Source organism: Lycium barbarum, chromosome 8 (genome assembly GCF_019175385.1).
Source record: "Lycium barbarum isolate Lr01 chromosome 8, ASM1917538v2, whole genome shotgun sequence".
Taxonomy (NCBI): Eukaryota; Viridiplantae; Streptophyta; class Magnoliopsida; order Solanales; family Solanaceae; genus Lycium; species Lycium barbarum.
Window position 1 is genome coordinate 93,927,263 of NC_083344.1, and position 23,954 is coordinate 93,951,216.

At 38.0% G+C, this 23,954-nt stretch overlaps 1 protein-coding gene across 2 annotated transcripts in view; it reads left to right on the plus strand.

Annotated features, from left to right (window-relative positions):
- The first annotated feature begins 7,226 nt into the window (after positions 1-7,226).
- The window catches only part of LOC132606319 (probable inactive ATP-dependent zinc metalloprotease FTSHI 5, chloroplastic), a 31,326-nt gene continuing 14,598 nt past the window's right edge, over positions 7,227-23,954 (plus strand). The window contains exons 1-13 of one of the 2 annotated variants that reach the window (XM_060319759.1): positions 7,227-8,245; positions 8,799-9,270; positions 10,121-10,321; positions 10,404-10,697; positions 10,795-11,064; positions 11,387-11,476; positions 11,558-11,689; positions 12,742-12,915; positions 13,427-13,548; positions 14,663-14,864; positions 15,395-15,523; positions 16,812-16,957; positions 18,845-18,976. In XM_060319759.1, the coding sequence (XP_060175742.1) occupies positions 7,377-8,245; positions 8,799-9,270; positions 10,121-10,321; positions 10,404-10,697; positions 10,795-11,064; positions 11,387-11,476; positions 11,558-11,689; positions 12,742-12,915; positions 13,427-13,548; positions 14,663-14,864; positions 15,395-15,523; positions 16,812-16,957; positions 18,845-18,875 (3,132 nt within the window). In that variant the 5' untranslated portion in view covers positions 7,227-7,376 and the 3' untranslated portion in view covers positions 18,876-18,976. Of the gene's footprint in view, positions 8,246-8,798; positions 9,271-10,120; positions 10,322-10,403; positions 10,698-10,794; positions 11,065-11,386; positions 11,477-11,557; positions 11,690-12,741; positions 12,916-13,426; positions 13,549-14,662; positions 14,865-15,394; positions 15,524-16,811; positions 16,958-18,844; positions 19,028-23,954 lie in introns of those variants that run through there. The other variant, XM_060319758.1, reaches the window with a different exon arrangement.

A 23,954-nucleotide genomic window follows, 5' to 3' on the forward strand; every position in this document is an offset into this window, starting at 1 on the left:
GGCCCTATAGCAGCCCCTCAAGATATTTCTAAATAATCATTAGCTCAATCATAGCGGAAACCTTTTCGAACGCGACTTACATTTCACTTCCTTCAACAAACTAAACTTGACATATTCACATGACTTCAAAATCTTATAACATGAGCTTTAAGCTATCTAATAATTCCCTTAATCTCGTAAGGATTTCATAATCATCTTAAGCTCGCATTAGCCTATCCACAAGGCAACAGATCCGAAATTTCTGAGGCGTAACAAAATTATGAGACAATTGAAAAAAATAAGGTGGGGTCCAGGTGAAGAAGTAGGAGAAAATTGTAAAAAAAAATAAAGAGACATTTAAATAATGATAATAAGTTCAGAAAATGGTAAAGGTACGCTCAGAGAAAATTTAAAGAAGAGAAATTCAGGAAAAAAGAAATAACGATTTAAATTGAACACAAAAACCGCTAAAGAAGTCATAAAACCAAAAGATTTAAAACTTATACATTTGGGTATAAGTTTAGACACATACGTCTCACACAAATAATGAGGAATAACTTCAAGAAGACGAAATATAAACGGTCAAGAAACATATACACATATTTTCTTAAAATGATGAAGTTGGTCTATACTTAAAAATTTAAGATTACAACAGATGCTAACACATGAAAGCGCTTTTCAGTGTTGTTGAGTAGAAAAAGATGATGCATGAAACTCGGTAGGATTTCAGATCTTTCAATTGGAGAACCAAATCAGGAAAGTCATATATGGGAGAAGCGGACTAAGTAAAATAATTTATTGATATTTTCAATTAATTGAATTATAATATTTTCTATAATAAACATTCCATAATTATATTACTAAAAGATACTCTCTCTGTCATAATTTATGTGACATAGTTTGACTAGACACGAAGTTTAAAAAAGAAAGAAAAGATCTTTGAAACTTGTGGTCTAAAATAAGTTATAGATATTTATGTGAATTTAAATCATTTCATTGTAAAAGAAAAAGTTTCAAGTTAAATAATTTCTAAACATAAAAATATATCATTCTTTTTAAATAGACTAAAAAGAAAAATGTGTTACTATTTCTTGGAGTCCGGAACCAAAATGCCCCAAAAAAAAACATTTTGAACCAAAATACCCCAACAAAAAAAAATGTTACCAAACTACCTTTAGCGCAGTAATTTACTGCGCTAAAGCAGTCAACGGGGACGGCTCCGTTAACTACTATAGCGCAGTAATTTACTGCGCTATAGTGTCCCTCTTTTTTTTTCGGGCCCTTTTGGTTAACCCTTCTTCCCATTACACTTTTTAACGTATTTTAACGCTATAGTGTCAATATTTTATATAGAACCCTACTTATTTTTGTGCGATTAATAAGGTAGGATCAATACATCAAGGATACACAAAAGTTAGAATGGCCGTTTTAGTGGTTGAAAAGTGCTCGAACGCCATTTTCGTTTGAAGGCTCGGTGACATTAGCTTGAAGTTCTTTACGAATACTTGAACTTGTTCATTAACAATTAATTAAAAGTTAGTCAAAATGGCAGCATTCATACAAAAAAAAAACTTAATTAAATTGCATCATTCATAACCTTGAGTAGATGAAAATACTTAAACTTGTTCATTAATAAGAAACTCAAACTTTTTAAAATACAATCATCAAAGTAAGAAAAAAACTTAAAAAACATTCATCAATTAATCCCCTTGAGTTGATCTTCCGCCACCGCCGCGAGATGTGCCACCACCGCTAGAGGTACTTCCACCACGAAAGTTTCCTCCACTACGAGAGGTACTTCCACCGCGAGATGTAGTTTGACCACCATGCCGTAAGGGACACTTGCGCTTATCATGACCAACATAATTGCAAAATGAGCATTTTCGAGTGTATCTCCCCGGTGGAACATCCATTTCATTATGAATACGCGAGTATGCATTCTTTTTGAATTTACGGATAAATGCTTTATTTGCAACCATTGAAAATGGATCCGGTGGCCAATAACTCTCACTACCAAGTGGGTAGAACCTTCCAGCATACGTTCTTGCATAATTTTCAACTGCATATTCCTCAGCCATGTACGGGGAGACGTTCTTTCCCATTGAGATAAAACACTTGAAGGCATGAAAACATGGCATGTGATATGATTACCACTTGCCGCATGTGCATGTTCTTGGAATCTCACAAATGGTGTGGACGTTACCTCCTTTACCTTGGTGCACACTTTTTGTGAGTTCAAATATGCGCTTTGCAGAGTTGTATTCCATCCGGTCATGTTTCTAAGCCTTATATTTGTGGTACTCGAACAGTTTTGACGGTTTTGGCATCCATCTTAGACCTGTTGTTGCATGTGCTTTGGCCTCTTTTGATCTACTGACGAACCGCTCCACAACTTGCTTAAATGTCATTCTCTCCATTGCGGTGACGGGTAGTCCCCATGCAGATTTCAACAAGCCATTGAATGACTCAGAGCTGTTTGTTGTCAACATACCTTATCGCCTACCTTCATCCTGGTGTAATGTCCATTTGTCTTTATCAATTGCATTCAACCAGTAGAAGGCTTCCTCATTCGCCCGCCTAATAATCTCCATCTGCAAGTTAAACTTTTTCTCCTGATGCTCTGTTGCAGCCGCCCACATCCAATTGCAAAGTGCTGGGATTTGGTATGCCTTTTGGAAGTTTGCCTTCAAATGCCTTAAACAATAACGATGGTAGGCAAAGAGTGGCTGCCACCCCTGCAAATTGAACATATTGTGCAATATGCCAGCATGTCTGTCTGATATCACACATATTCCCATGCGATCCTTAATAACGTGTTGCCTTAAGTAGTCCAAAAACATACCCCACGTACTAATGCTCTCATTAGCTACAATTGCAAAAGCTAGAGGGAATATAGCTCCATTTGCATCCATTCCAACTGCTATTAGCAGCTTTATGTCATACTTCCCGTACACATGTGTTCCATCTATTGATATTACAGGCCGACAATGAGCAAAACCATCAATGCATGGTTTGAAGGCCCAAAACACAAAATCAAAAATATACCGGGCACACCAGGCTTCGATTTGAGCTTCCATTCAACAACAGTACCATGATTGAAGTGTTGTAGAGCCGCCATCTATCTCGGCAACGTCTTGAAAGAGCCATCCCATTGTCGAAGACTATCTCATGTGCACGCTTACGCCCAAGATACGCCTTCCTCCTAGTAACAGTTTTGCTATATACTTTCAGGACGGCTCTAATACAATCTTTAATAGGGAACCTGAAAAAGTTGAAATATCAGCATATAACAACGAGGAACATTATATTAACACCAAAAATAAAATAAACTTAGGCGAAGGGGATACCTTGGGTTTTCTCTAATGTCGCCAACTAATACACGCGCAATCAAATTAGTATCTAGATTGCAATGATCATCTGGGAGGTCACCCATATCACAAGTGTGCTTTGTGTAGAACTTTGAAATAGTCCACATCTTTTCAGCAGTTTCCTTACCACGGAGCATCCATTCGCAGCCTTGATATTTTCGCTTGCAAACCAATCGCCAAAGTTTTCATGTGGAATCGTCAACTTTAAACTCCCTCATCCCCTGGATGCAATAAATCTTAACAGCCCTTTGCAATGATTTTTTCGAGCTGAAAATCATCCCTTTTTCAATATGAGCCTTTTGTTTTAAAAGATCCACTGGCTCTTTCCACAAACTTCGCCGAATATGATCATCATCCCTAGTAAAGACAAAGGCATCTGGGCGATCTTGAAGATGATCAAGATAGGGGATCTAATCGGAATGCCACTGAATCGGGGTCGACTTTTGCTATTGAAATTGGCTTTGCGGCTGAACCGGAGTCGACTCTTGCTGTTCAAATGGTTGTTGTGAATTCAGTTCCTCCTCGTGTGCCGGACTGTTCATCATGTCTTGCAACAGTTCTACTTGATGTTGAGATTAGTTCCAACCTCAATCTCATCGTCACTTTGCTCATCGTCACTTTCCTCCGCATTAGGTATTTCCTCACTATCGCTGGATGATGTCACTATATAATTCAGATAATCTGGACCATCCATAGCAGGCCTTTGCCTATAATTTGGTGCAACCACCACATTCTCCCTACATAAGAAATTAGGGTGTTTTAACTACTACACATCAAATAACACTATTGATGTTAAAAAAAAAATAAACGTACCGATAGTAATTAACTACACCAAAACTTGAGGAAGGACCATCGCTTTGAGTTGTTGGATAGGCTGAGGATGCTCCAACCTGATTCATCCATCCCGATTGAGGAGACCGTCCGATATGATCCATATCAGGTGTATAACCCCTAAATAATATAATCGACATCATTAGTAGCATTCAAGTGCCACTACACATAATAATAATAATAATAATAATAATAATAATAATAATAATAATAATAATAATAATAATAATAATAATAATAACAATAATGTAAAAACTGAACATTTACTACTGCCCGTCAAATTGCTGACTTAAACTATCCAAAGGCATTTGGCTAGTCAAAATGCTTTCATAGGTACTCATGTCAGGGTAATTGTGTTGATAAGTAGGTTCTGCTTGAGTGACTTCGGCCTGAATTATAGACGGGGCTTTCTGACGAGGTCTATTTCGGGCTTCCTGAGGAGTCCTAGCCATGAATTCAAGTCGATTAATGGGGACCTTCTCTATATACATTTCAAGGACGTTTAAAGTTATGCATTGCCTATAATCATAAGGCGCCTTCAAATAATCAGTCAAAGAATCATCGTCTTGAATGTACCACTGTCCATAACTAGTTACACCTTACGACGTAAATGACATTGGATATTTTCCAATTATATTTAGATCAAAATCACTTCTACTAACTTGTAGTCTATTATACAAGGCTTGGAGTAGTTTTGAAAATTTTAAGTCAAGTGGAAACTTAACATGGTATTTTGGGGAAGAATCATAGCGCAAATTATTTTCCTCGAATATAATTTGTCCGTCCCAGAATAAAGAAACTCTAATTCTTGGAACATCTGCCATATTTTGAATAATTTAGGAGGAATACAAAATGCAAAAACTAGATGAAACTTCGAATTTTTTGCTTTTTTTGCCTTATACGAACTCGGTATTAATAGGCTTTGAAGTTTGAATATAGAACCAACGCATGCATGCAATTACAGTGTCTTGCAGTGTTACGTCAAATCAAATTAAGAACGGAGTGTTGCATAACGCATGAAATAACTGCGTTATGTCAGGTGCCAGCAGAATTGCGCAGTAAATTACTGCGTTATTCTGTCACAACGCAGTAAAATAGCGCGTTATGACAGTATAATGCAGTAATTTAATGTGTTATACTAGTATAACACACTATTTTACTGCACTATACCCCTGCCCCACATCATCACCTCAACTGTCAAACAGAAAAACGTCGTGATTCGAATCAAACTTTATATAACGTAATTTGACAAATAGTTGTTACCAACCACACAACATTCCACACAAAATTGAGTTACTATGTCATTTTTTGACCAATTTAGAGATATTAGTCGTGTTATATCGTTCACTCCAGCAAACATATTTGAAGCAATGGGTAGAACCTGAGAACTAGATGATGATGATTTTCATTACTCAAATAACCCTAACGATAGATTCAATCGAGAATACAATAATAAAATGAGAGAGGAGTGAGATTGGCGTGTTAGGAAGGCTGCATCACTGGAGCACAAGTTAGCGTCAGTAGGGCTTAAACGCCCAAAAAAACGTGCTATGTCAATACCTCGCGGAACTCCACAAGAGTTTAATTTGGCTCTTAATCGTTTTCGCGAAGAGAACAATCGGATGCAAATACGATACCATAGGGTAGAATATGGTATACATGGTAGCACAAGATTTAGATCCAAGTGGGATTCGGACTGTGAAATGTCCGATGAAGATTAATATTTTTCTTACAATAAGGTAAGTAGGTAGGGTCATAAAGACCCTCCCCCTCCCCCCGAGGGTACTTGGGGGTTTGCAACTATATAAGTAGCCCTTTCTTTTGTTATTAGACTACACCATATTCAATGTCGAGTAGTAGAAACTCAGCTTGGTCTTTACTCCTTCCAAAAGAACCAAATAGCAGTGATGATGAGAGTTCAAATCATAGCAGTTTTTCGAGCGATACCAGTGATTTCAAACTAGATGAGCTAAATCCCCACATTCTTATAGAGCGTAATGATGATTTCTGCAGTGTGAAATATTCAGATCCGCAGGAATATTATTGGGGTTTACGCCGAGAATGGTCACATCGGCTTGCCGAATCAGAACGTCTTGTTCGTGACTTGGAAAATCTTAACGCTCCAATCCCAACAAGGTACTCCTTAACCATGCCTCAAGTAGGTCCAGAAACTTGCGAGCTTGCCGTGCAAAGGATTAGAAAATAAAACAACAGAATGCTGGCAAGACGATGTAGATTTTACATGCTAAAGTTGGCCAAAGAACAAGCATCATCAACCGGTAGAGAACTAACTGCTACTGAAAAAAGATGTGTCTTAAGAAACCGCCAATATTTTTCTGAGGACGATATTGAGGACTTGTACTCTGATGATGATTAAGAATGTTGTAATTTTAGTTTTAAGTTTAATTTATGATTATGCTGTTATTTTGAAGAATATTAGTATGTTAAGTATTTTCATCTACTCAAGGTTATGAATGATGCAATTTAATTAAGTTTTTTTTTGTATGAATGCTGCCATTGTGACTAACTTTTAATTAATTATTAATAAACAAGTTTAAGTATTCGTAAAGAACTTCAAGCTAATGTCACCGAGCCTTCAAACGAAAATGGCGTTCGAACACTTTTCAACCACTAAAACGGCCATCCGAACTTTTGTGTATCCTTGATGTATTGATCCTACCTTATTAATCGCACAAAAATAAGTAGGGTTCTATATAAAATATTGAAGTTTTGGGGTCCCGAAGCATGATTAATCTATGGTCAAAATACGTTAAAAAGTATAATGAAAGAAGGGTTAACCAAAAGGGCCGAAAAAAAAGGAGGGACACTATAGCGCAGTAAATTACTGTGCTATAGTAGTTAATAGAGCCGTCCCCGTTAATTGCTTAAACGCAGTAAATTACTGTGCTAAAGATAGTTTGGTAACACTTTTTTATTGTTGGAGTATTTTGGTTCAAAATGTTTTTTTTGGGCATTTTGATTCCGGACTCCTATTTCTTGTGTTTAGGCACGGGCTTTCATCATCTCTCTATATATATATATCTCAACGTTGGCTTTTCTCTGGGCTTACACCTTTGCTCTGTCGCCGGCTTTTTTTTTTCTGGGTTTTCGGTTAAAACCCCAAACATAGTTCTTATCTTGCTCTTCAACATTCTCACCAATTTCATGACTACTTAACACACCATAATCCAATTAATTATGTATGCTTCCACTACTTCTACTTCATTCTTCACTCTTCAAAATCCATTCTTGAATCCCCATAACCATTCCACAAAACCACATAAACCCAATTTTCCTCTCCAAATTCCCATTACTTCAGCCCCATTTAGACACCTAAAATGTTGTATCACCAAAAAAGACACAACCCTACTTAGTTATAATCGCCAAAATCCCATTTTAAAGCCTATAGTGTACACATTATTCTCTATTGCCTTTGGGTTTTGCCCCTTTTTGGGGTTTCAATTCCCTGCTGCTATTGCTGCCCCGCCGCCCGTGGTGGTTGAGGTGATAAAGAAAGGAAAGAAAGGTAAAGTGAAGGAACATTTATACTCACATTGTACTAAGAGATTGTTGGATACGGTATCGGAGTTGATTAAGGCGATAGAAAAGGTGAAATGTGGTAAAGAGGATGTGGAGTATGTGGAGGAAAAGCTAAAAGATGTGAACTTGAAGCGGAATGAGTTGCAAGAAGAGATTATGAAGGGTCTTTATTCGGAATTAAGAGTGTTAAGGGGCGAAAAGAAGGCGTTAGTTAAGCGTTCGGAGGAGTTAATTGATGTAGTGTTGAAGATTAAGGAGGAGGAGGAGAGTTTATTGAAGAAGGGTAAGGGTAAGGAGAAAGATGGAGAAGTGAAGGAAAAAGTTGCGAAATTGGACGAGGAAGTGAGACGGTGTGATGAGGAGTATAACGGGGTGTGGGAGAGGATCGGGGAGATAGATGATGAGATTATGAGGAGAGAAACACTTGCATTGAGTATTGGTGTGAGGGAACTTGCAGCTATTGAGAGGGAGTGTGAAATCTTGGTTAAGGAGTTTTTGAGGAAAATGAGGCTGCAAAGCCTCGAGAGGTAAGGCAATATCAGAGTTTAAGTAGTGAATACATGTTTTTTTGATGTATAATAGTGTAATGGTAGCAAAACAGCTGTGCTCCTGTGAATCTAAACAACCCGATATTGACATGAATTTGGCATTGAGCTTTATTACTTTGGGACAGAACTGCCCCCTTGCACGTGCTAACATAGTTGGAACCTAAAACATTTGGCTCTGTTGTGAACTGATTGTTTGTCTTTTCTTTTTAGGATTTAACCTCGTAAATTGCTTTGGTATTTTCCAGGAATACGTTATCTAGACATTTTAATGCTTAGTTCACTGTTAGATTACCTAGAATTTAGTTCCATCGCTAATTGTACTTGTTCCTTGGTCAGCTAATCTACTTTATGCTGGTGACTAGATAATTGACATTTAGCATGTTATTCTTGTAGGATGTAGATACCCTTTTGTTCTTAGATGAGATTAGTTTTGTTTAATACTAATTGTAACAAAACTTGCTATTGGATATTGTTTGTGAACTATATTTTCCCGATCATTTACGTTGCTCTATATACTTGTGTGTGTCTGCAGTGTGCCCAAAAGTTCTCTCACCAAGCTTTCTAGATCTGAGATAAAAGAAGAACTGCAAACTGCTCAAAGAAATTTGTTGGAGCAGATAGTTCTACCCAATGTTTTGGAAGATGAAGACAATATACTCCTTTTTGATCAAGACTCTATGGTGTTCGGTCAGCGAATAGAACAAGCACTTAAGGACTCCAGAGAGATGCAACGAAATCTCGAGAGTCGTATTAAGAAAAAAATGAAGAGATATGGCGATGAAAAACGTTTTGTTGTAAACACACCAGTGGATGATGTTGTCAAGGGTTTTCCTGAGATTGAATTAAAGTGGATGTTTGGAAAAAAGGAGGTTGTAGTCCCAAAGGCCGTTAGCCTCCGTTTACATCATGGTTGGAAGAAATGGCGTGAGGAGGCTAAAGCAGACCTCAAGAGGGATTTGCTGGAGAATGTTGAGCATGGTAAAAAATATCTGGCTGAAAAACAGGTAGCTTTTGCTGAATTGTTTAGTTCTTCCTGCTTATGCTAGTTAGTGCAATCATCCACTTCTACTTTTACCTTTCTATTACTATCGGCAGTTTGATCATTTCTCATTAAATTGATCATCTAGGAATTCCCTTGTTGCTCATCACTATAGGTTCTCTTTTCCTTTGTAGTAAGAGCTACTTTGTATCTGTTTAGGCCATCAATTTTGTGATCTAGAAGTTAAAGACTCTGCATTGAGTTAGGGGTTTGCACATTATAGATTGTGGGGTTGTGGTCTCATGGATAAATAGGTGCCTGTTATGTAGGATAACAGGTTGGATTTAGCAACCTACTTGCTATTACATTTCAAGCATTTTGAATGACCTGCTCGTGATATTTTTAGTGCTGGGGGTTATGGAAAGAGGTAGTAGTTAATCATAGAATTTTTGAGCTAAAAGGTGGTCCAGGTATTACCTTACAGGCAATTACAAGTTGCTGGCTCCTGCTATCTTTGTCCCAACAAATTCCATTACCAGATTGGTCGTATTAATTAAAGGTACTCTATCCTGTGACTTCTCAAAAGGGGAAAAGGGAAGCCAAGTTCTGGACTTCTCTTAATTGGAGAATGAAATAGATTTTCTGGTTTTTTGTGGAGCTTTTGAGCCTCGAGATCAATATAGGGTTTTGCAAGTTGTAATTGATGTCATTAGTTATTTTGTGATTTATAGCTGGAAGTTTGCTTCCCTAATCTTTTGGTTCTATTTGAGAACTATATTTGCCTATATTGATGCCATTGCTTTTCACAGTGCAAGATACCATCCCCTATCGATGGTGGGATCTGTTTTATAATGACTTCCAAAATCTTATTATAGGAAAGAATCCTCCTGGATCGGGATAGAGTGGTGGCAAAATCATGGTATAATGAAGAAAGAAATAGGTGGGAGATGGATCCTGTGGCTGTTCCTTATGCTGTTTCCAAGAAGCTTCTCGAGAGTGCTAGAATCAGACATGACTGGGCTGCCATGTATGTTATGTTGAAGGGGGATGACAAAGAATATTTTGTTGATATCAAGGTGTGATGCTCTATCTGCACAGTGATTTCTCTTTCTGATGTAAATGTATCATTGATTTTTAATCTTGTCATTTTTATTTCAGGAATATGAATTGATTTATGAAGATTTTGGAGGTTTTGATGCCTTGTACCTGAGAATGCTTACTTCAGGTATCCCAACTGTGGTTCAGCTGATGTGGATTCCTTTCTCAGAGCTGGACTTCCGTCAGCAGTTTCTCTTGGTCACAAGACTCAGTCATCAATGTCTAAATGGATTGTGGTCTCTTAAAATTGTTTCACGCGGAAGAGACTGGATTTTTGAGAAAGTCAGAAACATAAATGATGACGTTATGATGATGATTGTTTTCCCTACTGTGGAATTTGTCATCCCTTATGGGGTATTTATCATAGCCTGCGACTTGACCCTGGTTTATTGTTTAATCTTCCTCGTTTTTAACTGTGTTTTCAGAGCAGTCTCTTGCTGTTGTGGTGTAGGTGAGGATGCGGCTGGGTATGGCTTGGCCAGAATATTTCGATCAATCTGTTGCCTCAACGTGGTACTTGAAGTGGCAATCTGAGGCTGAACAGAGTTTCAGATCAAGAAAAAGAGATGGATTGCAGTGGTATCTCTGGTTTTTGATTAGAGCTGCAGCATATGGCTATGTATTGTATCATGTGATACACTTTATGAGGAGAAAAATTCCACGACTTCTTGGTTATGGACCTTTAAGGAGGAATCCCAACTTACGGAAGCTGCAGAGAGTGGTATAGTTACCTCCTTGACTCAGTTATATGTCTAGTGTCTGGACAATTGTATGTTTCTGGGAGTCTAGCTCATAAACCAGTATATCAAGAATGTCTTGATCAATGGTAGTCTAGTCTAGCTCATATCTTCGCTTTTCTGCAAAAGGTTTTACAATTCAGGGCAATTTTGTCCAAGGATCATTTCCTTGAAGGATTGAATGTGGTCGACTTTTATGTTGTGCATGAATCATGGCTAGATAACAGCTTATAAGTAATTGTTACTTCTTGCAATGATTTCAAGTAAGTCAAGTTTATGCATAATAATTGTTATACTTTGCTGCAGAGAGCATATTTTAGATTTAGGACGAGGAGAATAAAGCAAAAGAAGAAGGCTGGTGTTGATCCAATCAGTACTGCTTTTGATCAGATGAAGGTTTGCGCTTTTGTTCTTTAACCATGATAATGCCTCGGTATATTTACTTTTGGTGATCAATTCTTTTGCTCTGTTTCACAGAGGGTGAAGAATCCCCCTATACGTTTGAAGGACTTTGCAAGCATTGAATCTATGAGAGAAGAAATTAATGAGGTCGTGGCATTTCTGCAAAACCCTCGTGCTTTTCAAGAAATGGGAGCTCGTGCCCCTCGGGTATGTTACTGCAAGAGATGTTTGATTGAAGCAGAATTTCTTAGGTTAAGATAGGGGTGTATTTGCTTTTTCTCAAGAGGTTTACTTCCTTACTACTGCATTTATGTATCTTTGGGCCTAATTAAAAAGACACTTCCAGTATGTACCTACAACTTGACAGTTATACATGCATAGATTAATATATTAAGGGCCTTCGCTTTCTATGAAGAATTCAGTCATATGCTTGCTTGTTCAAGTATCTTATGCCGAGCCAAGTCCAATAAATGATGGAACTGTGAGAAAGAATGATGTTGATGGAGAAACAATTTTCTGGTGTAATGCATTCTGATGCTTAAAATGAAGGTTATGGCCCACTCAACAATAATCATAATCTCTCTGGTCCTACAAGAGGGGTTCTTGCTGTATCTTGAAGTCAATTTGTGTATTCAGTTAAGTTCAGTGGCTTTCTATTTGCAGAGTCAAAGTTGTTGTGCTAGCTTGATATCAGGTTAGCTGCAAATTGATCTAGATCTCCAATATATCACCTCTAGACTCCAGTTGATCCGTTTAAGTTCTCATTTATTGTGTTAGTTTTATCTTTAGATGAGCTTTATTTCTGATACTGGTGCAACTAGATTCAGCATCTGCCTAATGGTGAAAGAAGTATAAACCGCACCAACTTGGAAAGGCTTGGTTAACAACATATAGTCATAATGCAATGCGTGCGCAGTCATGTCCTATGTTAATAACCTTCCATGAAATCAGTAAAGCGAACATTGTTGGTACCATAATGAACATTCTTTGTAATATATGGCCAATCTACTGTACGATTAACAATTTGTTCTTGTAAAAGGTTACCACCATTACACCATATACATCGTGGAATGTGTTGATATAATTACCAGCTCATCATCCCAATCAAAAAAAAAAAAAAGAAAAAAAAAAGAAAAACAAACAGTGCAGCACTGTTTGTGTGTGCGTGGGTGAGTATAGGTGCGTATCCACAACATATGTTAAGAGCTAAATGATGCTTCATGCTTGCACTAAGTTCGATATCATGTGTGATATGACAGGGAGTTCTTATTGTGGGGGAGAGAGGAACTGGAAAGACAACCCTAGCTCTGGCAATTGCAGCAGAAGCTAAGGTGCCTCTTGTTGAAGTTAAAGCCCAGCAGTTAGAGGCTGGTTTGTGGGTTGGACAAAGTGCATCGAATGTTAGAGAACTGTTTCAAACAGCACGTGATCTGGTCAGTCTGGTTTCGTTGTGTATTGTATTGCCTCTCCTTACAATTCCAATACCTTGTTGTGATGTCCATCTGCATCTTCTTGTCCTTATTCTAAGATTTAAAGTAAAAAACAGAAAAGAAAAGGGTCTTGTTGGAATTGGCTGCTGATACAGCACGGATAATGGATAAAGACACCTTTCTCTTTGCACAAACTGACAAAAGTTGATTGGTTTGTTTGCGCACATGTTTTTGTGGAAAGGAAACCAGTAGGACTTGCTTATCTTGGACTGCAACTCATAATTAACTTATGCAAGAGTGACATAAGAAAGTTTGCAAACACTTACCTGTTAAATTTTCTTGTGGCTTAATATTATGATTTTTTCTTGGCTGACCGAGTCTTTCACAAATAATTTGAGGAGAAGTCAACAACACTCGAGGAGTAGCATAGAGTGTCATGTCAAGGAATACATATGGTGCAGTCTTGAGAGCTGTTTTCTGTAGTTATATCTGCTTACTTCATTATCCTGTTCAGGCTCCTGTAATCATATTCGTGGAGGATTTTGACCTCTTTGCTGGAGTCAGAGGGAAATTTATCCACACTAAAAAGCAGGATCATGAAGCCTTCATCAATCAACTTTTGGTGGAACTTGACGGGTAAGTGTGTTCTCATGCTTTGTAACAAGTTTAGATATTGCAGAACAGACAAGCATCATCTTTATGTAAATCATTTCATCAGGCAAATGGCCTTGTATAGCTATTGTTGAGTTACCCAACTCATCTTCTATAATAGTTGTGTCTGCTTTTGATGTGGAAAAGGAGAAGGTAGGCTGATATGAGGATCTGGGATGAGGTGGAGTGTTTAAGTCCCACATCAGTGTGGGGAGGCAAAATCTGTATCCGTATATGGTCTTGGACAATCCTCACCTCCTGAGCTAGCTTGTGGAGTTGAGTTAGGTCCAAGTTCCATTTCTTTAACAGTGATTTAAGGAATGACATTGTTTATACCAGCAGGAAATAAATTTGTAACACTTGATTTTGCTTAGAACAAATAAATTTTGATCTCCTCTTTTATGGTAGTACTCTCTGTCCAAAATTAAGTGTCATACTTTCTTTTGTAGTCCGCCCCACAAAAAGAATGTCATTCTTCCTTATTTAGAAATAAACTAGCCTTAAACTTCTCATTTTACCCTTAATGAGATACCTATGGCTTGTTTTAGACCACAAATGTCAAAACTCTTCCCTTATTTCTTACGCTCCGTGCTCAGTCAAACGCCCCCACATAAATTGGGACGGCGGGAGTAATAGTTTTTAGATAAAACATATCCAAAATGTTAATGTTGCAAGCAAGGACCTCAGTTTTGTGCTGGATCTTGTTCTTCTAAAGGATTTTCGCATATTATGAACTGTAACTAGGACATACTTGGGGACATTTTTACTCCCTCCATCCCAATTTATATGACGGTGTTTGAATGGGCACGCAGTTTAAGAAAGAAAGAAAGACTTTCGAATCTTGTGGTCTAAAACAAGTCAAGATTTTTTTTGGCTATAGATCATTCATTAAGGGTAAAATGGAAATTTTAAAGTTAAATTTTTGCTAAATATAGAAAGGTATCATTTTTTTTGGGACTAACTAACAAGGAAAGAGTGTCATATATATTGGGACAGAGGGAGAACTTGTTATTGGTCAAAGCATAATCTAAGTTGACTGAAATAATTGCATCTTCGTGTTTAGTTTCTTACTGTTCTTTCATACCATCTTATGTGGCAGGTTTGAAAAACAGGAAGGGGTGGTCTTGATGGCTACTACTAGAAATCTCAAGCAAATCGATGAGGCCTTGCAGCGTCCTGGTCGGATGGATAGGATATTCCGTCTTCAGCGGCCTACTCAAGCAGAAAGAGAAAAGATACTTAGGATAGCTGCAAAAGGAACTATAGATGAAGAGCTTATAGAATTTGTAGATTGGAGCAAGGTGCGATATTTGGTCTCTCATCTGCAGACTCAACTCTTCTTGAGCTCACCAGTTCTCATTTTTGTCAGAGGTTCATATAGCTCTTCAAGTTTATTGAACTGAAGAGAAGCTCAGGCTACTTAACTCTGAAAGCAGTTCTTAGACATCACTTTACTAATTTGAAAAGTTTATTGATCTTATGGGGAAAGATAATCAACCTAGATCATGCATGGGGATGATTAATTTCTCGTGTATACTAAGTTCTGTTGACTTGGATTCCTGATTACCTGAACTAGAAATGATTTAAGATTTCGTAGAAATGTGCCAGCAGCAACAATTTAAACCTACATTGATAGTTCTTCATAATCTTTTATTACATATTACAGTGTCACAATTTAGTGTTTCTTTGCAAATCTTATGTTGGTTATGCTTAGCTTTCTGCTGTTCTCAACTGTTTTAGAAATTATTGTTGTTATATGTTTTTGCAGCGCAGAAGAGCTTTGTCAAATTTAGTACTGATCTTTCTACAAACTGCTACTTTTGCCTAACAGGTTGCAGAGAAAACAGCTCTTTTGCGGCCAAGTGAACTAAAACTTGTGCCCGTGGCCTTGGAAGGTAGTGCCTTTAGAAGCAAATTCCTGGACATAGATGAGCTTATGACCTACTGCAGCTGGTTTGCGGTAATTACTGCCGATGCTAAAATGCTACACTGTATCAGCATGTACTTCAAGCTCCTTTCAGCATATGTGTCTGTGCACATTTCCTCTTTCACTATTGTTTGTTATGCTTCTATAATTAGGATTTATCTTTTTCACTTTGGAGAGTCAAATGTTAGTCCGCTGCATGTTTTAGTATAACTTCTCCCATAATCCCTCCATGGCATTTTGTTTGACATAGTTTTCTTTGCATGGCGATACAGATTGTAAATTACTCCTTATGTAACAAGGGCATATTAAGTTCGCTAGTTACTCCTTACCATACTTATGTAGGACAACGTTTATACGAGATACCCATTCCTATTGAGTAGTATTGTCCTCTGCAGTTCTTCTCCCATTCTTTTCTTCCTTGATCAATTTTAACAAGTCCCTGACAGTCTCAAGCCCTGTAATGACCCCTCCCTCAGTGCACCCACTATTTATCAACAAAAACTCTCTCTCTCTCTCTTTTACATAGGCAAGTCACTCCGGATGAGAATCAAGATGCATGGTGGTGGAGATTGGGGAATAATGGAGTGTTCTCTTTTAAGTCTTTTTATGAGAAACTTTTGACTAGGGAGGAGAATGCTTTTCCATGTAATGCTATATGGATTCAGAAGGTGCCGAGGAAGGTGTGCTTTTTCACCTGGCTTGCTACTAAAGGTTTGGAACCCCATGGGTAATGCCAAAAACAGTGAAAGACTTGATGTTCAGTTGGAGGAGCGGGAGGAGGAGGAGAAGACGCAGGGCTTGGAATTTGGTTCCACTTGCATTAATGTGGGTTGTCTGGAGAGAGAGAGAGAGAGAGAGAGAGAGAAATAGGAGAGCTTTCAAGGGAATAGAACCGAGTTTTTCTTAATTGCGGAGTAACCTCCAATCCCTTATTTTCTTTTGGTGCACCCATAGAGTTCCTTGTTGTATAGAAAGTTGGGTGGAGTTTGTAGAGAATCATATTCTGTAAATTCTTGACCTTTTGATATACCCCTCATATGCAGCCAGTTTCTTGGCCATGTTTATGAATGAAAATAGTTTTACTTGATCGCAAAAAGGCTGTCCTTGAAGCTCTAAGTTGCCAGCAAACACATTAGGAGCTTGCCGCCTAGGTTGTAGCCTCAAGGAAGAAAAATCCAGGGTCTTACAACCTTCCCCTAGGGGTTCGTTGACCTTCTTTCCCTTTCAATTTCTTGTTTTTTCGAAGTTTTATTTTGAGCTTCAGGCAACTTAAAGGTCTGTGGCTTCAGAAATGACACAAAGTTGTTCGTCCTTTCTCTAGGGTTTTGTCTCCCTTTCATGTTTTTTCGAAGTTTCCTGCTTTCTCGAGCTTCAGGCAGCTCTCTCATGGAGTTCTCCAGTGGTTGCAGCATTCAAAGCCTGTCGCCGGCCTTTCTCATTCCGCTTCGGTTTAAAGTGTTCTGGCCGGTCAGTTTCTATACTCCCTCCGTTTTAATTTATGTGAACCTATTTCCTTATTAGTCCGTGCCAAAAAGAATGACCCCTTTCTATGAGGAAACAATTTACCTTTATGCAATGATTTATAGCCACACAAAGTGTATGTGACTCATTTAACACCACAAGTTTAAAAGTCTTCTCTTCTTTCTTAGACTCCGTGCCCAATCAAATGGGTTCACATAAACTGAAACGAGGAGTAGTTGTTAGCAGTCTGACCCATTTTTATTAGTGAACCGGCTGAATCCAGAAGTGTTGGTTCTGCCATTTTTATTGGATCTTCAGATAATTAAGCTATCATTTTAGTGTGAAGGGATCCAGAAGTAGAGAGAACATGATTTTCCATTTTGAGGAAGTAAATATATTTTGACATGAAATAAAAATAGCACGTAGTGAAAGAACTTTCTAATATGAGATAGCTAATAGTATCCTGAAATAAGCTGTGAGTGTATATCGGGTATGGTAGTTAAGTCATGAAAGATGATTGTTGGAATTATGCAAATATTTCATTCGATTGGAACTCCGTAACAAAATGCATACACTTATTGTTTGTCCGAGTCTAACCAGTAAAAGAGAATAAACTTGACAAATTTTGAGCATCTGTTTTCTATCCTAATAACATGAAATACATAGTTTAGAGGACCAGTATATCCGAGGCTGTATAGAAACACATTACGCTTTGATTCATTGCTCGAAAAAGTAATGGCTCCCATCTTGCTTCAGGGTGTGCGTTGCATAGGTTGCAGTTGCCTATCGTTTCTAACTCACGACATTATGTGTACTCTTGAATAATTTTGACTGGCAAAATTTACAAATGTTGCAGCTATTTGACTGATCTACTAAAATATGCAATCTACCCTAACGTTTTCTGGTAACCATGACATTTAGGATATGGTTATGGAGCATCGCCTCCATATTTTAGCACACATTCCGCTAGACAAGCCTCACTTTTTGTTTTAATGTTCACTCCCCATAATGTGAGATTCGCTCTTCATCTATACTGTTATCCGTTGTTCACTTGCATGAGTAGCTCAGCTCTTTGCACATACTATGAAGAATGCTGCAAATATAGTGGGGCTTGAACTTCTTGTTGAGACATTATCTCCAGTGAATATTTATTCTAAAAGTGTGAAGAGTAATTAGGCTTTTTACATCTTGGAATGAATATCAGATGGTGTCTATAAAGGTTGTGGTAGTAACATTCTCACTTATCTAAGCTATAAAGCCTGTCATTAGAATTGGCTCCAGCTGCCTAGTAGTCTCATGTCTACCAAGAGAAAATAGAAAAGGGAGAAAATGAGATGACCATATATCTTGTTGCTCATTTCTAGACTGGACATGAATTTGTAGATTCTGAGAACTTTAAGAACATGATCAAAGGGCACATCCATGACATCATCATTCTAGTGATGATATACATCAAAGTCCTGAACTTCATGGGAACAAATCTCTTAAAAACCAACACTTTTTTTAAAACAGTTCCTGGATCTCTTAAAACCAATCTTATGATGATGAAATCAAGACATTGAGATTTGACACATTGAGATATTTGCAAAGGATTCGGAAGCTGAACTTGATGAAGTTTCTTTGTAAGAAGTAGAGTTTTACCATGTTCAGCTACCTTGGGCTGATTTCAATACATTTGTTTTCTTCTATTGTTATGTGTATACTCCATAACATCTCTCAATGTTTAAGCGTCACTGCTAAGATTCTCTATGTACAAAAAGAACTAGCCATTTTTTTATACTCCATAACATCTCTCAATGTTTAAGCGTCACTGCTGAGATCTGCTGAGATTCTCTTTGTACAAAAAGAACTAGCCATTTTTCTCAAAAGGATAATTGGTTTGCTGTTCTGCAGACATTCAGCAGCCTTGTCCCGAAATGGTTAAGGAAGACCAAAGCTGTAAAGCAATTTAGCCGAATGCTGGTGAATCATCTTGGATTGACATTGACGAAAGAAGATTTAGAAAATGTTGTTGATCTAATGGAGCCTTATGGTCAAATAAGTAATGGAATTGAATTGCTAAATCCTCCTCTCGATGTAAGCATTCTCATTTTTGATTTCCATTGTCAGTATGCATTATTTAATGAATGATTAGACATCCTGTACGCTACTGTATTTTCTTTTTTTTTGAGAAGGTAACATGTTGTATGTATTAGACACAGAACAGTACATGGGTTGTACTGAAACCATATTTACAAGTGAGCAGAAGAGAGCAAAACCAGTCTACAGTTCTAACAGGAACCTAATGAGTCTAGGATAGATATAGTATCGTAGATCTGGTTACACCAAAAAGAAAAAAGCTTAATACAGTTAAGTTTGATCTCCTGCATTGTGTTGCTGCTGTTCTCAAAGCATCTAGAGTTCCTTTCTTTCCAAATTGCCCACCAAATGCAAGCAGGGACCATCTTCCATCTGTTTATGTCATTTGCTCCAGCTCCAGCTGCCTCCCAACTAAAGAGCTTCTGTAATCTTTCTAGGCATTGTCCAGGCTATGCCTCTGAGATTAATGAAGATCTTCCATAGCTGATCAGTTATCCTGCAGTGCAAAAATAAGTGACCAATTGTCTCTACTTCTTTTTCACAGAGAAAACATCTTGAGCACATAGTCCAGTTCCTCTTCTTTAAATTTTCATGTGGGAGCACAGCTTCCTTTGCCAGTAACCATGAGAAGCATGCAACCTTGCATGGTATCTTGGTCTTCCAAATATGCTTCCAGGGCCAGTTGGTGACTTGAGGTGTTGGTTGGTTTATCATTTTATAGGCTACATTAACACTGAATTTTCCACTACTATGTCCCTGCCATCTCAATGTGTCATCCCCGTTTTGAGTTCCTGTGAAATCAACCAGTTGTTTGTAGAACTCAACCATTCTACTTATCTCCCAATCATTCAGGTCTCTTCTGAGTATCAATTCCCAACCTTGAGGTGACCACATTTCAGCTATAGATCTCTGTTGGTGATGAGCTAAAGCATATATGTTAGAGAATAGATCCTTCAAAGCTCCATTCCCCAGCCAATTATCATTCCAGAAGGATGTCCTGTTACCATTTAGCACTCTGATTGAAACTTGACTCTTCAGAGCGGGCCATAGTACCCTTATAGACCTCCAAAGACTAACTCCATAAGTTGAGTTCACTGGTTTAGTCATCCAGTTGTCTTCTACTTCATATTTGGCTTTGATTACCTTGCTCCATAAGAATTGAGGGTCTTGAGAGTACCTCCATAACCATTTCAACTTAAGGGCTTTGCTGTGATTCTTCAAATTTCTAATTCCCAATCCACCTTGAGCCTTGCTGAGAATTACCTCTTCCCACTTGACCAAGTGATAGGCTTTTTTTTCTTTTTTACCTTGCCACAGGAAGTTCCTTCTTATGCTGTCCAATCTTTCAATGACCCCCACCGGAATGGGAAAAAGGGACATCATATAGGTTGGTAGAGAGTCTAATACAGAGTTAATCAGAGTGAGCTTTCCTCCCATTGACAAATATTGACACTTCCATCTTGAGAGTTTCTTTTCACATTTCTCCAGGACATTGTTCCATATGCCAGTAGATTTTGACTTGGCCCCCAGTGGCATGCCAAGATAAGTAGTAGGAAGAGTCCCCACTTCTCCCCCCAAGATCAGTGCTAAATCCTCCATGTTTGTTACTTCATTAATTGGGAAGAGATGACTCTTTCTCCAATTAATATGCAGCCCAGAAATGCCTTCAAAAAGGACCAGTATAATTCTCAAAATTCTCAGTTGTTGCACTTCTGTATCACAAAAAATTAAGGTGTCATCAGCATATTGAAGATGCGTAATCTCCTGAATGTTGTGTCCATTCATAGCTACCTCAAAGCCTTTAATCCACCCATTAAGTTTGGCTGTTTTGACCATGTTGTTTAAACCTTCCATGGCAATTATGAAAAGAAAAGGTGACAAGGGATCACCCTGCCTGAGACCTCTCTGAGCAGAGAAGAATCCTTCTGGAGAACCATTGATGATGACTGAGAATCTGACAGTCGATATGCAAAATTTCATCCATTTAACCCATTGTACTCCAAATCCCATTTGTTGTAACATGCTTAGTAAGAAGTTCCAATTCACATGGTCAAATGCTTTCTCAATGTCTAGCTTGCAGAGGATGCCAGGCTTCTTCTGTTTCTGTCTTGAGTCTACTGCTTCATTGGCTATTAGTATGGCATCCATTATTTGCCTTCCTTTTATGAATGCCATTTGTTGAGAATCTACCAGTTTTTCCATCACCTTTTTCAGCCTCTCAGTCAAGACTTTTGCAATAATCTTGTAAATGCTGCCTATTAGGCTTATAGGTCTGAAGTCCCTCAGCTCCTTTGCATCATTCTTCTTAGGGATCAAGGCAATGTAGGTCGCATTGAAACTCCTTTCAAATAGGCCATGGGAATGGAAGTTGTGAAACATCCCCATGATGTCTTGTTTAAGTACCTCCCAACATTTAATAAAGAATCCCATTGTAAAGCCATCAGGTCCTGGTGCCTTGTCCGTAGCACACATTTTCAAACACCCTAAAACTTCTTGTTCATCGAATCTGCTTTGTAGCAAATTCTTATCTTGCTCAGTTATTGTTGGACAATTCCCAAAATTGCTTGCAGGTCTCCATTCTTCAGTCTCCGTGTAGAGTGTTTTGTAGAAATCTACTATCTCATTCTTGATTCTCTGTGGTTCTGTGATTAATTCTTCCTGGATCATTAAGTGATCAATGTTGTTGCACCTTTTGTGAGCATTGGCAGTCTTGTGAAAGAACTTTATATTCTTGTCTCCTTCTTTGAGCCAGATGGCCCTGGACCTTTGTCTCTAGGCCACTTCTTCATTCTTTAGAAGATCTTCATACTTCAGCAATAGTGATGCCTTCTCCACCATTTCCCCTTCAGTTAGAATTCTTACTTCTAGTACTCTGTCCAGTACTGCGAATTGATTGAGCAGGTCTGATTTTTGTACTTTCAGGTTGCCTTGGCTGCTTTTGCTCCACTCTCTTAGTTTACCTTTCAAAGCCATCAGTATTCAACCACCAATTGTCAAATTTGAAATATGACTTTGGTTGGTCCCAATCTCCACATTGCAGAACAATAGGGACATGATCAGATGTCACTCTCTGAAGGAGAGATTGTTTAATATTGCTAAAACTGTCATCCCACTCTTCAGAGATTAGGATTCTGTCAATTCTTGAAGCACTAGTGTGATTGTCCCCTCTGTACCAAGTATAAGGACCTCCTTCTAGCTGAAGATCAATAAGACTCATATCCTCTATGAAGTCTGAGAATTCCACCATAGCTATGGACCTTCTCCTACAATTTCTTTTCTCTGTCGGGAATCTAACAATATTGAAGTCCCCACAAATTGCCCATGGGCCTTCCATCAGACCCCTGACAGCACCTATTTCCCACCAAACCTCTTCTCTTTCAATGTCACAATTTGGAGCATACACCTACTGTATTTTCTTGACCCCATCTAGTAGTAAAGTTATACTTACGCTTCCTATTTATTGCCTTTTGGTTTATATGTAATAGCAGTTTTAGATCATAAATTTTTTGTTATTGATGATTGTTCCTCTTGATGTAATAGGAAATGAAACAAAAATGAAACCTTTCCCTTGATCATAATAGGACAACTTTTTCCATCATTATCTTTTCGTCCTTTCTAGATCATTAGTGCATTTCTCCTGGAATTATTTTTGTAGGATTCTCAGTTTCCTTCTAATCAAGTAAGCTGATGATTAGAATGTAACAAGTAGAGAAGCCTCTTAAAAACGAGCATATATGTAAATTGTAATGAATCGTCTGTACAAGGACGCAGTATCACGGGAAATTGATGAAAATTAGAAATACAAGTAAAGGAAGAGATAATTTTCGGAAGGTGAAGGAGAAGTCTTCCACTCGCTCCATAATTCCCATGCATGAGTACATGTGGGGCTATTTCATTTTCTCCAGTGCTACCCTCTTGGTCGCCAATCCCTTCACTTTCCAGTACGAGCAGCTGTTTGCTGCAGCCAGCAGTATCCAAAAAGAGTTTTAACGGTACACAGAACTGAGATTCCTGTGCTGGTACATGTGACTTTGAGAACTCTCCACCTCTATATTGCAAGATTGTCAATTTTCTGCTCTTTACGATGCACATGATCTTGTCTTATTGATCTGTGAACATCAACAGACGCTGTTTTTCACAGGTGATTTAATTGAAGCTCTAAAAGAGCTAGTGAATCTCTCTACTTGATGGAATATCGTCTGCGCTCCAAAATATGTACAAAACATTAGTCATCTCGTTTCCTTATAAAAAAAAAAAATTAGTCATCTCAGTAAGAAATGCAGAATTCTTGTCATCAAAAAAAGAAAAAGGAAAAGAAATGCAGAATTCTCTTTTCCTTCAAACACCAATTAAGTCTTTTTCCCTCGATTTGGTCGGTCATAATGGACATTGTAACAACATGAGAGACCAAACACTATGCGTTTTAATTCCCATTTCTCCTCCATCTCTATAGAATATAATCAGATTTTCTCTAGGTCCTCTATTGTTTTGTGCACTGGGGTTTCTCCATTACATCAATAGAATTATGAGTATCAAGAAAAGGTTGTTGAACACTGCTTGAATCACCTGTTGATGAATTCCATAGGCACTTTGCAGGGTATATACTGAATACAAAACTTAGAAAGATTTGAGAAATGATCTTAACCTTCTTAGTCGATCACCTTTAAAGCAACCAAATTTTTCCTTGTTGAACCTCTAGGTTCCATCTTTCTGAAACTCTAGAGCTGATTAATTCTTTTGCCAGTGAAGCAAGAATACAGAAAGGGACATGTAGTAGGTAGGTAAAACAAGATAAGGTGCTTGTAAAATAGTAACTGTTTTATCTCCTTTAGACTAATACTTTTTTCTGCCGAAAGTCCATTTATTCTTAAGCTTATGAAGCAATGGATTTCAAGCCTAAACATCTTTGAGGCAGCCCCAACAG